At 40.2% G+C, this 15,469-nt stretch overlaps 1 protein-coding gene across 3 annotated transcripts in view; it reads left to right on the top strand.

Annotated features, from left to right (window-relative positions):
- The window catches only part of ST7 (suppression of tumorigenicity 7), a 149,638-nt gene that overhangs the window by 92,193 nt on the left and 41,976 nt on the right, over positions 1–15,469 (top strand). For all 3 annotated transcript variants that reach the window (XM_061467661.1, XM_061467660.1, XM_061467659.1), the window contains exons 5-8: positions 2–117; positions 1,266–1,341; positions 4,391–4,545; positions 8,294–8,391. In XM_061467661.1, coding sequence (XP_061323645.1) covers positions 2–117; positions 1,266–1,341; positions 4,391–4,545; positions 8,294–8,391 — 445 coding nt within the window. The remainder of the gene's footprint in view (position 1; positions 118–1,265; positions 1,342–4,390; positions 4,546–8,293; positions 8,392–15,469) is intronic.

Genomic DNA, 15,469 nt, shown 5'->3' with positions numbered 1-15,469 from the left:
GGTATACATGGGTGACAGGGAGAGAACCTTTGACTTACTACGATATGAATCTTTCAGCACAGGACCATCAGACATTCTTCACATGTGACACAGATCATTTACGGCCTGCAGATGCTAGTAAGAGACTTGTGAACAACTGTTTTTGCTAATAGGTTAATGATTGTTTCAAACTGATGCAAAAAAAAAATGCAGTCAGACATCAGTTCTCTGAGGTAGATAAGGAAAAGTAAAAGTTTGAGCATGGAAAGCCATGGCGGATGGATTCATGGTATTCTAAATCTGAACATGTATCTATATAAGTATAAACCTATTTAGTTTTGTCACTATTTTATTCTGCTGTCGTGCTGAAGTCATTCAAGGTACCATTTGCAAGTGTAAAAACTTGGTTTTTCCTCCTGTTTCTAGCAGTGGCTTCAAACACGTATAACTTGATGTGGCTCCAGCTGCAGTGTAGTATGTTGAGTTACATTATCCAGGTCCCATTTAGTCTATGATGACAGAAGACAGAGCTTATGTAAAACCTCAGTCCTGTTTTTCATTCCCTGATGTAGTTAGAAGCTCTGTAAAAAATGGGAACACATTTACAACTGAATTTGTATAAGCAGCTTTAGTTGTGTTAAGCCTTTACTGTTAAATCCACATGCAGACTTTGGTTCTGGTAAAAATATACGACAGCGATTTCAATTATCAGAATTTGCCTCTGAAAAGTCTTTGTCTCTTAGGAAGGGAGAGGTACCGACAGTTGGGTTCTCCATTCTGAGGGCATAATTCAAAGGAGAACATACTGTTTTGGCACAAAATAAATATAAATCTTGTTTTCCTAACTCAATGGAGTAATTACAAGAATGTCTGATTAGCTTGGATGTTGTTGCCATTTAACATTCACCTAAAGCAGCAGCAAAGTAAGGAACTAGAAGAAGTAAGAATGCCATCTATTCTTGTATTCTTTTGTGCCCTGTGGGATTTACTACCCCAAGAGGAAAAAGCTGCTTGTTACCTCTCTATGTGACAGTGCAGATGGCATGATCTCTTAACTGGATTTTCCCATGGAAAAAAGTTTGATTAAGTGAAAAAATGAAGCTGAATATTTGGGGAAAAAAAGCTCATGTTGAGTATGTGTCTTTCAAGTGATCACTGAGTTCTTGGAAATGCTCTGGAGTGAGTCAGGCTGAGAGCAATAAATTCTGCTGTTCTAATGCAGTAGATACTTCTTGTTAACGCCATAATGACTGATATGCCCCTGTTCTGCTTTGTTTATTGAATAGTAATGCAAAAAGCCTGGAGAGAGAGAAACCCCCAAGCCCGAATTTCTGCAGCACATGAAGCCTTGGAATTGAATGAGTGAGTGACAACAACATTAACATTTATTTCCTGTCATTTAAAAATCCATTTGATGGTAGCTTAAGGCAGGGGGTTTGCAACAGCAATTTTTAATCGTGATTACAGGCCTGTCACAGGAGGGCCTACAATGGGAGCAAAAAAGCACAGCTGCATGTTTTGCTAGCCACCCAGAAGATCCTTAGGGCAGTGGTGACAGTGGGAGTCTTCCTATTGATGTCAGTGGGCTTTCAGTTGGCACAGCAAAGTATTAATTAAGTTGCCTCCTAATGAGCATGTGAAATATGCCTTTATGGGATGGAGTTTCCTTTTGGATTTTTCAGTCATCCTGAAGAGAGGCAAGAAAGAAGGGGCTCATAAACACCTTTAGAAATATTCATTTCATATTGAGAGGGAATATGATGTAATTTTCTGGGACTTTCAGCTTTTTGAGTCTGGTACTTATTTTCTCAATGAGAAATGTAATATCCCACGGTAAATGCAGCGCTGTGATGATTTACTGGCATGGTGAAGTGCATAAAGCAGAAAGACTCCCTTAGCTTGCTGTCAGAGATTACTGCATTCTAGAATTCCATGAACTGGTGCCTTACAGATTGTCCTTCATGTGTTTCATCAGAAGAAAAAGAATTGTTTGTTCCTGGACAGCAGTTTAACTGAGGGAGCACATAGCATAAAAGGCTTTTGCAGAAGTAGGCCTATCCTGTTCACTCACATATCACAGAATTGCAATGAAGGTTAGCGGGGATCTCTGGAGATATCTGGATCAACCATCCCCAGTCAGTCATAGCAACCTGCAGCATATTGCACAGGACCATGTCCAGGACCAAGGAGGGAGACTCCACAAACTCCTTGGACAACCTATGCCAGTGCTCAGTCACCCTCACAGTGAAGAAGTGTTTCCTGATGTTCAGACAGAGCCTCCTGTGTTTCAGTTTGTGTGCTTTGCCTCTGGTCCTGTAACTGGACACCATTGGAAAGAGCCTGGTCCATCCTCTTTGCACCCTCTCATAAATGATTTACAAACATTGATGAGATCCCCTTGAGCCTTCTCGCTTCCAGGGTTCAGTCTCAGAGCTCTTAGTCCTTCCTCATATATGAGGTGCTCCAGTCACTTAATCATCTTCACAGCCCTTTGCTGGACTCTCTTGTACTGTCTTGTACTTGTCCTCTTGTACTGGGGAGCCCAGATCTGGACTCAGCAGTCCAGGAGCGGCCTCACTAGTGCTGACTAGAGGGGAAGGATCAACTCCCTTGACCTGCTGACTACACTCCTCCTAATACAGCTCATTTGTATTCTTTGCTGAAGGGCACATTGCTAAGTAGTGGTCAACTTGGGTATCCACAAAGACACGCATATCTTTTTCTGTCAAGCTGCTTTCCAGTTGGGTGGTGCACAACAACTAGTGCCTGGAATCTTGTTTTCACTCAGACGTGGTGTTTCTTGTTCCTCAGCTGATGACTCTTTGTGAAACTGAATTACAGGCAGCTGCAGCCTGATTCTATTTCTGTATAAAGAATAATCTGATCAGCATTGTGCTTTGTATTGGAAAGAAGTCAACAGCTATAACACACCTAACTTCAGCTGTAAATTGTGGCCATTGATTTTAAAGTAGTTACCTGGGCTCCCTCTACAGTCAGTGGGAGACGCACCTCCAGTCAGCAATTCAGCCTATTCTTAGAGAGATCTTTAAATGTGGAATGAATGACTTTGTGAAGGTGCTTCTTGATGGAGATGGAGGGGCACAGATAATTAAGAGATCTAAATTAGACAGCTAAAAGCTGGATGAGGTGACTCCCACCATGCATTTCACCTTTCTATGTGTTCCTGAAGCTGCTTTCCTGTTTTGTGGCTTGGTTGGGGTTTTTTGTTTTGATTTTTAATCTCTACAATTACATTCATGATCTGTTCTTTGCATATGGCAAGTGTTACAGGTCTACTGATCCTTTTTATACCATTGCAGTAATGGAGACATTTTGTGTTAATCATAGAATCATAGAATGGTTAGGGTTGGAGGGAGCCTTAAAAATCATCTAGTTCCAATGTGGCAGGGACTCCTCCCACTAGATCAGGTTGCTCAAAGCCCCATCCAACCTGGCCTTGAACACTTCCAGGGATGGGGCATCCACAGCTTCTCTGGGCAACCTGTTCCAGTGTCTCACCACTCTCAGTGAAGAATTTCTTCCTAATATCTAATCTAAATCTACTCTCTTTCAGTTTAAAGCCATTCCAACCTTGACATATCACTACATGCCCTTGTAAAAAGTCCTTCTCCTGATCTCTTGTAGGCCTCCTTTAGTTATTGGAAGCTGCTCTAAGATTTCCCAAGAGCCTTCTCTTCTCCAGGTTGAACAAGCCCAACTTTCTCAGCCTGTCTTCACAGGAGAGGTGCTCCAGCCCTCTGAGCATCTTCTTGACTCTCCTCTGGACTCACTGGAGTGGGTCCATGTCCCTCTTGTGTTGGGAGCCCCAGAGCTGAATGCAGCACTGCAGGTGGGGTCGCATGGGGCAGAGTAGAAGGGCAGAATCACCTCCCTCAACTTGCTGGCCACACTCCTTTTGATGCAGCCCAGCACACTGGCTTTCTGTGCTACAAGTGCACACTATTGGGTCATGTTGAGCTTCTCATCAGTCAACACCCCAGGCCCTTCTTCTCAGGGCTGCTCTCAATCGATTCTTTGCCCAGCCTGTACTTGTGCACCAACCCGGGTGCAGGACTTTTCACTTACAACCATAGTGCATAAAACTAGTCTTGATTTCCAGAAGGAGTTTTAGTGAGGTGGGCCGTGACTGCTTAGTGAGACAGTGCTTTACTTTCTGGGGCAGTTATCAATAGGTTTCCTGAAGTGGCTGAGTGATGCAGTACCTACAAATGAGAGTCGTGGTCTGGTAGCTAGAATATTTATTCATCCGAATAGTTCATTAGAAAGTTATATGGGTATGGGCAAAACTCCATGGCCTCTGTATCCAGTACATCCTTACCAGGCTGCATGTCTTTGTACAGCTTTCACTTCGTGCAAATTTCTCATGTTTTTTCCTCTGATATTTTTGCAGGTGTGCTACTGCCTATATTCTCCTGGCTGAAGAGGAAGCAACAACAATTGTAGAAGCAGAGAAGCTGTTCAAGCAAGCTTTGAAAGCTGGAGAGGGCTGCTACAGGCGCAGTCAGCAGTTACAGCACCATGGTGCCCAGTATGAAGCCCAACACAGTAAGTTTCTTTGGAGGGAATAGCCATTTCTAAATGGAGAGAGGTTCCAGGGAGTTCTTTGGGTTTTGTTGTTTTGTGTTTTTTCTTTTCCCTCTCATAACTATGTACTCAGTATTTAATATTGGCTGGAAAAGAGAGCCAGGCTTCAGTGTTTTCTGCTTGATTCAGTTCCTGAGCTAGTAATGCTCAGATTAAGGATACACCTTTTCTTTTGTGTGGCAGAATACTGGAGCATGTACTTAACTGAAGAGAAAAGGTAGTAGAGCCAAAAGGTGTCAGAGATCTGATATTAAGAAAATGTTGGGCACTGGTTTAGGAAGTTGCTCATGGGCTCATGTTGTGAAAAGGCAGTAAAGAATGATGGAAACAGGAGTGAAGTGGTGCTTGGCCAGCTTCTTTCCATCAGCTGTGAGGGTAAATATATATACCACATTGTTCTGTGTAAAAGTTAGTGAGACCCATTAACCAGTGTGACATTTGGAAAGTTAATTGCATACATCACGAAAAGTCACAGAAACATAAAAGTTAACAACTGGAATAATACAGTGCTCTAATTGAAGGTATATTTAGAAGAAACTGAATAAGCAGATTTAGCTGTTGTGATGATATTTATTATATGCTTTTTAAGTTTTTTAAGCATAAGAAAATACATGAGGATTCACTGCTAGTAAATGAATAAAAAGGTAAATAAAGCAGTCTAGGTTATTTCTAGTCTTAAATGGCTACCTCAGGCAAAAAATAACAGCAGTTACAGAAGTAGAAACACTAACATACTCTGGGCATCTTCAAGTTTTCAGGACCTGAATTCAGAGCCTCTGGCTATCACATAATTTGAAGATTGCGGATCAAAATTGTACATAGTGAAATTGTCTGTGATCTCTGGTTTCAAAAGTGTACATAAGTCTGTGCCTAAAAATGTGAGGTTTTATAAAGCTTGGGGATAGTGTTTTAAACATTTGTTGGTTATAAAATTATATTAAGGATGATTTGTGTGTTTTTTGTGAAAAAAAAAAAATAGAGCAGCTGAGCCCTTGAAGCGATTTTCAGGCTGTAGCAGGCTTACAGTTGCCTGTGAAACCTTAATTTGTGCACTCAATACATCCTGAGTGCAGAAAATAACAGCGATTCTATGAACAATACACAATAAGAGTAATTAAATACTTTCACAATGTGTATGTCCAGGATAACTTGACAAAGTTTGTACAGGCATATAAGCATGGTATTTTTGTAAGCTGTGTGTGCTGAGTGGCTACTGTCATCATTAAATTTGATATCCTGAACGTTCAGTATGACAGCAGAAGAGGTAACTAGTTGAATTGCCAAATTAAATGCATTGCCACAGAGCAGGAGGGGCTGAAAAGTGACTGCCAGCTCTGACTGTGGCTTCAGAAGGGGCTAGGTGGTCACACTTCTCTATGCCACCCAGACTCCCCTTAATAGCATTAGTGTGTGCCCAGAGGAGTTAGAGAACTTCCAGCCTCAGATGGTGCCTTGGACACAGGGGTTTCATGTAGGATTCTCTTGATTATATGCTGGACTTATGCATGGCTGGCAAATGTGAAGAGGTCATCTCTCTTTAGAGAGGGAGGACCATGGACAGATGTGTTGCAGTTCCATGGTTTTGAGATGTCTGTTGTTCCATTTCTGGCCCTTGAAGTTGACTTTGGGATGAAAGTGGGCATCTCAACTTTACAGTGAAAAACACAATGTAATTTCTTGAACAACAGCATATTACTCTATATTTCTGTTTATTTACATGTTCATCTCCTTCATACAGTATTTTACATTAGACCATGAATTTTAAGAGTAAATAATGACTTTGACTACCCAACTTAGCCTTTTTCAAAAGGTGCTAGTTTACAGAAAGCATGGGCAATCTTCTTTTTAAGGTGGCCAATGTTAGGCACCCTAAATCATTACTCACCTCTGAAAATTTTGGCCTGAAATGTTGTCTTGATTTCATAGTGAGTAAATTTTGACCATTCTGACTGAAAAGACTGAAAAGAAGCATGGCCTGAAATGTATACCTCTTAGTTTCACTACATAGTATATAATGGAGCTCGCCTAGTCTTGTATGGTCTTCCATCGAAGAGAAGGACACTCTTACAAAAGCTGCAACCTGTGGACTTTGCTGTCACCATCCTAGCTAACTAGGCCGTGGGAGTTAAAACTCAGGTGTAAAGGGTGAGGCCAGTTCTGCACAAGCTGCGCCTCACCTATAAAATCCACTGCACAGGCTGGAAGGGCTCACTCTCACTTGTCTGTAATGGACAGGCGAGGGTCGAAACAGTAGGTGACAAGGTGCATGGGAAGCTGCAGATCCAGCCTTGCATGCAGGTGGACCAGCACATGGGTAGCTCGAGATTGCACAGGAGATGACAGTCCTGGTCGGACACTTCCTGATTGCCTAAGCAGCCTTTTTTTCCAACCAGATTTGCATATCCCACATGCCCTTGGTCATCGTGCCTGTAGTAAGCATGGTTAAAGCCCTTCCCAAATCTTCGCTCATGAAGCAAAGCCATCAGTCAGTAATGTATAATATATGTATACATAAATGTATACCTTCTTAGTTTCACTACATAAACATGTTAAAACAGATGTAGCTAATAAATTGTTTTTTAAATCAACAGAAGTCAATACAGATACAAGGAATTGCATAAGCTAAAGAAATTCCTTCGCTCTCATACTTACTTTGCTTCTAAAGTCAAACCTTTCAATCTGCTTCTTAACCTGACTGAAACTTGTAATCACAGTTTTAAAACAATTTGTAGGAACTTGGAACTTTTTAGTGTACATCTTGTTCTTATTATGACAGACTTGAAAATGTTAGGAACAGACTAAAATCTTTGCAGACTGCATGCTATAAACAAAGATCTTACATTTTCACAATAAGGTAATTTTATAGATGATTAGCTGTCTGCTTATTTCCTGATGGTCCAGAAGCATGTTAGGATTTCAGATTGGAATTACAGGGAAGAGAATGAGAAATGAAACAAATAAGAATTCTCCAAGATAACAATTATTGCAGCTGTTTAGTTTATGTTCTCTTTGCTGGTAGGGCATCTTCCAGCACATAGGACTGTTATATCTGGAATGTGTTACTTTGCTATCCGTAACTAGCAAAGTGAGAAATTTGAAGATGGTAATTGAGCAACAAGTAAAGGCTTTGTAAACAGAAAGTTCAGGGTATACTTACTTTCTTCTAATCATTAAGAAAAAGACTGTTAGAGGATAAGGATTTGTTTTGCTGCCTCTCCTATTAACAAGCACGTACATCATGAGTTAAAAAAAAAAAAAAAGCTGGATATAATGTGCATTTTCATGGATGCTCTTGTCTTATCCATGTATATGAATGGGTAAGTCATTTAATGCTGTGTGTGACCACAGAGTTTTGTGCCAGTGTTAACTTCATAGGGGTTCTCCTTGCCTTGCTTGATTACTTGATGGTCTATAACCTGCAGCTTTCTCTGTACCTTCAGATCTGCTTTTATGTCATAGGTGTAACTCCAACACATGGTTCCTTATTTATACCATTGAATATCTGGAGTAATTCCACTGATTTCAGTGATGTTATGTCACATTAAATCAGTAGAATTTGGTAATTTTTTATTAAAATTATTGTGACAGCATTGATGATAGCTAATAAAAAATGGCAAGAAAACTGTGTTTCATTTTGTACTGGAATATTAAATGAACCTTTGTTTTTAATTTTTTTGTCTTAATACTGTTTCTTTTTCCTCTTATACAGGAAGGGACACCAATGTGTTAGTTTATATTAAGAGGAGGCTGGCAATGTGTGCAAGAAAGCTGGGAAGGACCAGGGAAGCAGTGAAAATGATGAGAGATGTGAGTTTGGATTTGTTTCGCATGTGATATTTAGATAATAGTGGCTAGAAGTCATACACATTTGTTTTACAAGTTAACATCCATTCATGCTGCACGGAGCACTGCTGATAGTAATTTTGTGTGGATAATATACATAAAGATTAAGCTAAAAGATCATTTATTTGCTAGGCTACCAAAGTAATACTATGAAGTCATAAAATACCAGATTGACAGTTGTCCATACAGACTGTCTTTCCTATTCTGGTACATGTGCAGTGGAGTACAGTCTTTTATTGTTGATCATGAAGTTCCTAACATTTTTTCTGAAGCATGTTATGAATGCTGCTAACTTAATAAACAGGTCTTAGGTATTCTGTTTGCTCCTTCCAAAGCTGCAGTTTGGCTCTGTGCCTTATTTATATTACACTGTTCACACCCAAGGACAGAGTTATTTATTCATGCAAAACCTATTACTGAGAAGTCCAGCCCAAGTAATTAATATATAATGAACTAGTTTCCCTCTGAGATGCAGCATGGCTATATCCCTGTTCTACTATATCCCTGTTCTACAGGCAGGGGAGCTACCGTGGTAGTCTTAAGTCAGTAAGCTACAAAGCTACAAATTTGAAACACCAAACAGTATCTATTTTGGGGATGGCAGGAGGGGCCCCTGCCACATAAGGCACTGTATGTTTTTCAGGTGTGTAAAATGCTCAAGTTTAGATAGAGCTGCAAATGCCTAGCATTTCTTCAAGTGAGATCCCTTGGATGCAGATTAAGAACAAAGTTCTTTGAGGCAGTGACTTGCCTCACCTGAACTAAGACATCTGTGACAGAAGGAGAAATGGAGTCCTAGAACTCAGAACAGATGATGGTAGAACTGCTTACCCGTTTCCTGTGTCCTCCTTTCTTACACTTGGTTTTCTAGTTCCCACAAAAGTGAGGTAGAGATGAATCTAGCAGAAGGTAGAGTTCTACAAATTAAGCTGAAGGACCTAGATTTTAAAGGCACAAAATGGAGTCCCAGACCATAATGAAGCACCTGTAAAATGTGCTTTATGCAGCTCAGATGAATGGTCCTGAAACTTGCCTAGTGAAAAGGGAAGTTCTCACTGCAAGTCAGTGGGAATTTTAGTGTAAAAAGGCAAGTGACTTTCTCTGGTGCTGAGGTGCTTACATCAGTGGCAATAGGGCATGTAAGTCTGCAAGCTTAGAATCCAGCACCCAGCATCTTCTCCTGGAACCGGGGCACTCAGGAATGTTTCTTGAAAACATTGAGCAGAGATCATCATAGTAATGCAGGTCCTCCTCCTAAATAATCTACCAGATGGCAAGTGGTGAGTAACTTTGTTTCCTGTCTCTATCGGGGGTTTTTCAGGTACACAGCTCTCACTCCCTAGGCTAGATACCCCAGACAGAGGTGCTGAAAAAGAACTTGTTGAAAACCCAGCCATGTACAGCTAGGAGTGTGAGAAAGAGGGATGAGGAAGAACGACCTGTTTTAGCAGTCTTGCGGTCAGATGGGACAATGTTGATTTCAAAGATGTTGGTTTTGGTCCAACAAGCTCTACTGATTCTTCATGAATTTTGTTGCACAGGCACTCTGGGACAAATACTGAGATGTTCAGGGACAAACACTGGAATTCTAAGTTCTGGCATTAATATACAAGAAAGATAAAATTTTAAATTTAACATTCAAATGTCACAGATCATAATTATGTTAACTTCTGGAACTAACTATGGGCTGCTGGATATGTTTTGTGATTTGTTGATAGGGCTATGTGGAAAAAATACTCCGTGAAGCCTTCTTCTGCTGATGTCAGTATGTGTGGTTAATTCTGTATGCAGAGCACTGGATTCAGAGAACTTGGGTGGTCCCTCTAGGGAAAGTCCTAGATTTCATATGCAAGTGAGACCCAGAAAGTTTTGATGTTAATGAATGGCTCATTTTGTCACTAGAAAGAAAATTATGTATGGTTGAATTTAGGTATAATGTGGATCTCAAAAAACAGGGAGCCAGAGTCATCATTTGTGAGACATTCGAAGGACAGAAAATGATCTTATCAATAGGAATGTTTTACTAAAATGAAAGGACTGGATGCAGGACAAAGGAGGTATAAAGATAGAATTTCAGGTTCCAGAGCTTCAGCTCTGATCAGTGTATTCTGTATTTTTCCACACGCAGACAATAAGCCAAATTCTCAGAACTGAATTTAGATACCTCTAGAGCTCTTCATTGTGAGCAAGCAGAGCTGAGAATTAGCAGGTCTCTAGATGGCATGTAAAAGCAGCAATATCTCTAGGTCACAACTCCAGTACACTGGGAGCAAGAGTGGGGTCAAGTCAGCTTTGCAGATGCTTTGCTTAGACTGACTTGGAGCTACTTATTTCTGATGAATGCGTATCCTCCATTTCTTTATAGAAGATGTAAATAATACACTTATGAAAAAGTTTGAACAACACGAATATGTCATTGAATGTTTCTGTGTGATTGATGAGGGAGGAGATGAATTTATTCACCCTAAAAAAAAAAATGAAGAACATGTTGGCTGGGGACTGCTGAATCTAGCATCAGGGGACAGAGGGTGGAGGCCCTGTTTGTGTTTCAAAGATTGAAAACAGGTTTCTCAAGACATGGAACAAGATGGAAATGAAGTGTTAAGAGGTTCATGACACCATCTGGGAAATATTGGGATGTAGTGAGTCTTTGCCACTTTGAAAAAATAAAGTATTTCAGAGTGTTTAATTCATTGCATATATGAGGCCATCTTGAGGATATTACTGATAGATTAGATTGTCTTACTTGAATTTTATATAAGAAAAGACTGAGATCCTGCTTAAAACACCTTAATGGAAAAAAAATGAGTTGTTGGTGACTTAGATAAGGTTTTGATTTTATGGTTGTAGGTTTTTTTTTTTGTGTTTGTGTTATGGTTATATACACTGCTGATAAGAAAATCGTATTTTAATACTATATTGAAGATATTTCTGGTGTCTGCAACATAAGAAGGACATGGAACTGTTGGAACAAATCCAGAGAAGGGCCATGAGGATGATCAGGGGACTGGAGCACCTCCCGTATGAAGACAGGCTGAGAAAGTTGGGGCTGTTCAGCCTGGAGAAGAGAAGGCTGCGTGGAGACCTCATAGCAGCCTTCCAGTATCTGAAGGGGGCCTACAAGGATGCTGGGGATGGACTCTTCCTTAGAGACTGTAGTGATAGGACAAGGGGTAACAGGTTCAAACTTAAACAGGGGAATTTTAGGATGGATATGAGGAGGAAGTTCTTTACTATGAGGGTGGTGAGGCACTGGAATGGGTTGCCCAAGGAAGTTGTGAATGCTCCATCCCTGGCAGTGTTCAAGGCCTGTTTGGACAGAGCCTTGGGTGGCATGGTTTAGAGTGCGGTGTCCCTGCCCATGGCAGGGGGTTGGAACTAGATGATCTTAAAGTCCTTTCCAACCCTAACTATTCTATGATTCTGTGATGCTATATTTAAAACCAGTTTATTTAAAACTGTTTAAACCCAGGGTTTTTTAAATTTAAAAAAATAGGGTAGGAATTTCTGTTGCTTCTGTGATTAATTTTGAGATAGTATTTTGTTGCTAGCTTGGCTGCTTGGATGTCATCTAGTTGAGTTGAGTTGATGAGAATTATGAACCTGAAATTTTCATGAAAGCATGTAATTGCATCATAAATAGGTGTTGCTTTTGCTTGTATTTTGTGATGATGATTATTTACTATATTTTGCTATAGAAACCAGCAGCTGTCACTATTTGTATATATTGAGTTCACTTGTGATCTCATTTTGATTAGTGTATTGTTGGAAGAACTCCAGTCAACAGAGTTACTCCAGTTTTATTCCTGTTTCTACAGAGCATGCATGATACAGTCTGTGAGGGAACTAGATCTCTTTTACTGTCCCTGAGGAGAAAGACTACAGTGCTGGTTGTTTTATTTGTTGTGCTGAGTATGTTAAAAGGATTTAAACAAGTTTGTTCTAAATGACATTGGCAAATTTGGTGTATGCAGAGGTGAAAGGCCTTAATGATGGCTGTGGGGAATCCCCAGTATACCTTTGTGTTGAATCTTTACGGTGGACAGCGTTGCAAGCCAAGTAGCTACACGCTGACCAGCAAAGGTAGCCTTTTGAACCAGCTGCTCTCTGTCTGCTCTTTGAAGATTCCCTCACCATTTCAATGGCAGAAAACGCAGGTGTACAGGGCTTGTGTTCTGTGTTTTTTTTATTGATTGAAAAACAAGAGGATATGGAGGGTGCGCAAAGGCACTTCCCTCTGTACTTTGTGGACAGCTGGATCAGTCACTGCTCTACTGAGTTTAGGAGAAATGACACAGTATTTCCCTCCATTGGGTTACTGGAATATCCAGGTGCAAATGTACCATGCAAGAAAGTGAATTATTAAATTAATTCAAGTTTCTGGGGATTGTTCTGAAGCACTGTGGAACAAGCTTTCATTGAAAGGTGATGTACATTCAGGAAAGGGAATGGTGGCAGGCAGAAGGCATGCTAGTGGACAGAGTGAACAGAAGCTCTTAATTGCTCCCCTGTCAGAGAGAACATGAAAGAAACTCATTCTAGAATGTCTTTTATCACCTATCCCATAGCCCTGTGCTCCCCTCATGACTGTTTTATAGTCTTAACAAGTATACTTTTCTGAGACACAGTGGAATTGCAACTTGCCCCATGCTTTGCAGCTTTATTTGCAGATGAGTGAGGTTTAGGGAGAGAAGCAACTTTTCTGGGTCTCTTCTCAGTTCTGGGCAAGGATAGAAAGAAAAATGCTTTCTAAGGGTCAGAAGAGTACATTTTATTTCTAGGATCAGCCACATCTCCTGAGAAATTACTCTTCAGACTACAGTAGAGGATCTAGATGTCTAATTCTGTGTACGTAGCTCTGAGAACTTTGCTAAGATATTTCAGTTAGATGTATTTATGTGTTCATCTTGGTACCCACCTGCAGACTCTAAGTGTATAGTTGTGCTCCAGGAGACACCAGGGAATTATCAGTACCTAAGCAGCTTCTACTGTAAGAGTGGTAAATGGACATCAAAGGGGTGCATGATAATTTCTTTAAATAGTTGGGCTGCCCTGAGCATTTAAAATGGTTATGTCACTTGAAGGCTTCAAAAGGGTACTCAGCCATACTAATCAATTTCAACAATATGGGTAGGTTGGGTTTTTATCTTTTTATGACCAGTGGTATTAGTGATTTTTGCCAGTGTGATGGTTCTGCAAAGCTAGCATACTTTCCTGACAACCTCTTTTGCTGGGCTTTGAATAAGGTTTTCTGTTCAATATTTTCTTCAATTCTGTATCGTTGTGTGCATTGCTGATTTCCTCTTGGGTAAGAGGTGCTGGGGCAGTGTTCTGCATCTTGAATCAAGCTGTGTGAAACAAGGAGATTACTAATTGCTAATAAAGATGTAATGATCTCTAGCTCTTTAGTAACGTACTTCTGCAGCTACTTGTATTGCAGCTACTCTCTTTCTCCCAAATACTTTTGTGCTTGAGGCAAGGATTAGCGAGTTATGTTATTTGGCTTGTGTTACACAGACCGGGTTAAGCAGGCTGCTCTGCTTGAGTGGGGTTCTAGTTTTATTAACATCTGCAGCAGTTATTTAAAGTACCATTTATTAAAATCTGAAGGAAAAGTACATCCTAGTTAAATGAGACCAAGGGTTATCTTACAAATCTTAGAAGAGTGCTGTTTTTGTGAATGGTGATGTTTGCCATTCTACACCACAGAGTAGTGTCTTCAGTTAATTCTTGTTTTGAGCCCCAAGCCCTGCAGTAAGAGCAAGTGATAAAGGCAGTGTTTAACATTTCAGAGTTAAATACTGAGTTTAACATTGCCAAGTTTAACATGTCTGTATATTCAAATGTGATTTGTTTTGTCACAGATTCACATTACGGGCAAGGGCAGGGGGGTAGGTTGGAACATCCCTTATTTGAATGGACTCAAGCAAAATGGAGACTACTGTGAGTCCCTGGATGGTGCTTTTACACATGCCTTTTACATGCACATGACGCAGGTGCCTCACTTTTGTCATGACTGTAATCCTGCGGAAACCCCTCCAAAACTAGAAATTTGATGACTACTACCTAAACCTGTTAATAATCATAGAATCATAGCATAGTTAAGGTTGGAAAGGACCTTAAGATCATCTAGTGCCACCCCCTGTCATGGGCAGGGACACCTCACACTAAACGATGTCACCCAAGGCTCTGTCCAACCTGGCCTTGAACACTGCCAGGGATGGAGCATTTATCATTTCTTTGGGCAACCCATTCCAGTGCCTCACCACCCTTACAGTAAAGACCTTCTTCCTTATATCCAATCTAAACTTCCCCTGTTTAAGTTTAAACCCATTGCCCCTTGTCCTATCACTACAGTCCCTAATGATGCTTCTCATAGAAATTAAGGGCTTCCAGCATTGTGATTCTCTTAAGATAGAATGTGTTCACACAGTCTTGGTAGGTGCCCTGGTAACTTGGACTCCTTTTTGTCTGCCCTTTTGCATTACTCTGTGTTCAGGGGCTTTGTACAGTCCTTTAATTATGTTCTTTCGTCTCTGGAATCTCCTAGCTCATTTTTGAGCTACTAGATAATTTCCTCACTTTAATTTAATTTTAAAACCTGCTTCTAAAAATATGGCAAAGTTTTGCAAAAAGTACTTTGGGATGATGAAGGTAATGTTTTTGAAGTGGCCTATGAGTAATGACTTTCTTCTTGTGCTTTATAAAGTTACTAATCCTTGATGTAACAAACACTAGAATTTATCACTGTTACTACTTTTGTGTGATGTGATCTTTTAGTAGTAAATGTACATCTGGAACAACTTGTGCTGTTCTGGTTTCATTCCACATCTGCCTTTAAAATTCCTGAAACACATGCATTTTTACAACACAGTCTGAATAACAGCATTTTCATAATTATGTTCCTTAAAGAACTCAAGTCATACTCTAAAGGCTTTAATCCTGCAATTAAGAGAGAACATAAAGGCTGCATGTTCTAGCATATTTCCTTAGACTTTACATATTCAGTAAGATATTTTCCACTTTATTGACTTATTGGTAA

This window comes from Pezoporus flaviventris, unplaced genomic scaffold, assembly GCF_033815535.1.
Source record: "Pezoporus flaviventris isolate CSIRO_AGI_PZ_B2104156 unplaced genomic scaffold, CSIRO_AGI_Pfla_v1 ptg000045l, whole genome shotgun sequence".
Lineage (NCBI taxonomy): Eukaryota > Metazoa > Chordata > Aves > Psittaciformes > Psittacidae > Pezoporus > Pezoporus flaviventris.
This window is presented reverse-complemented; position numbering and strand designations above follow the sequence as displayed.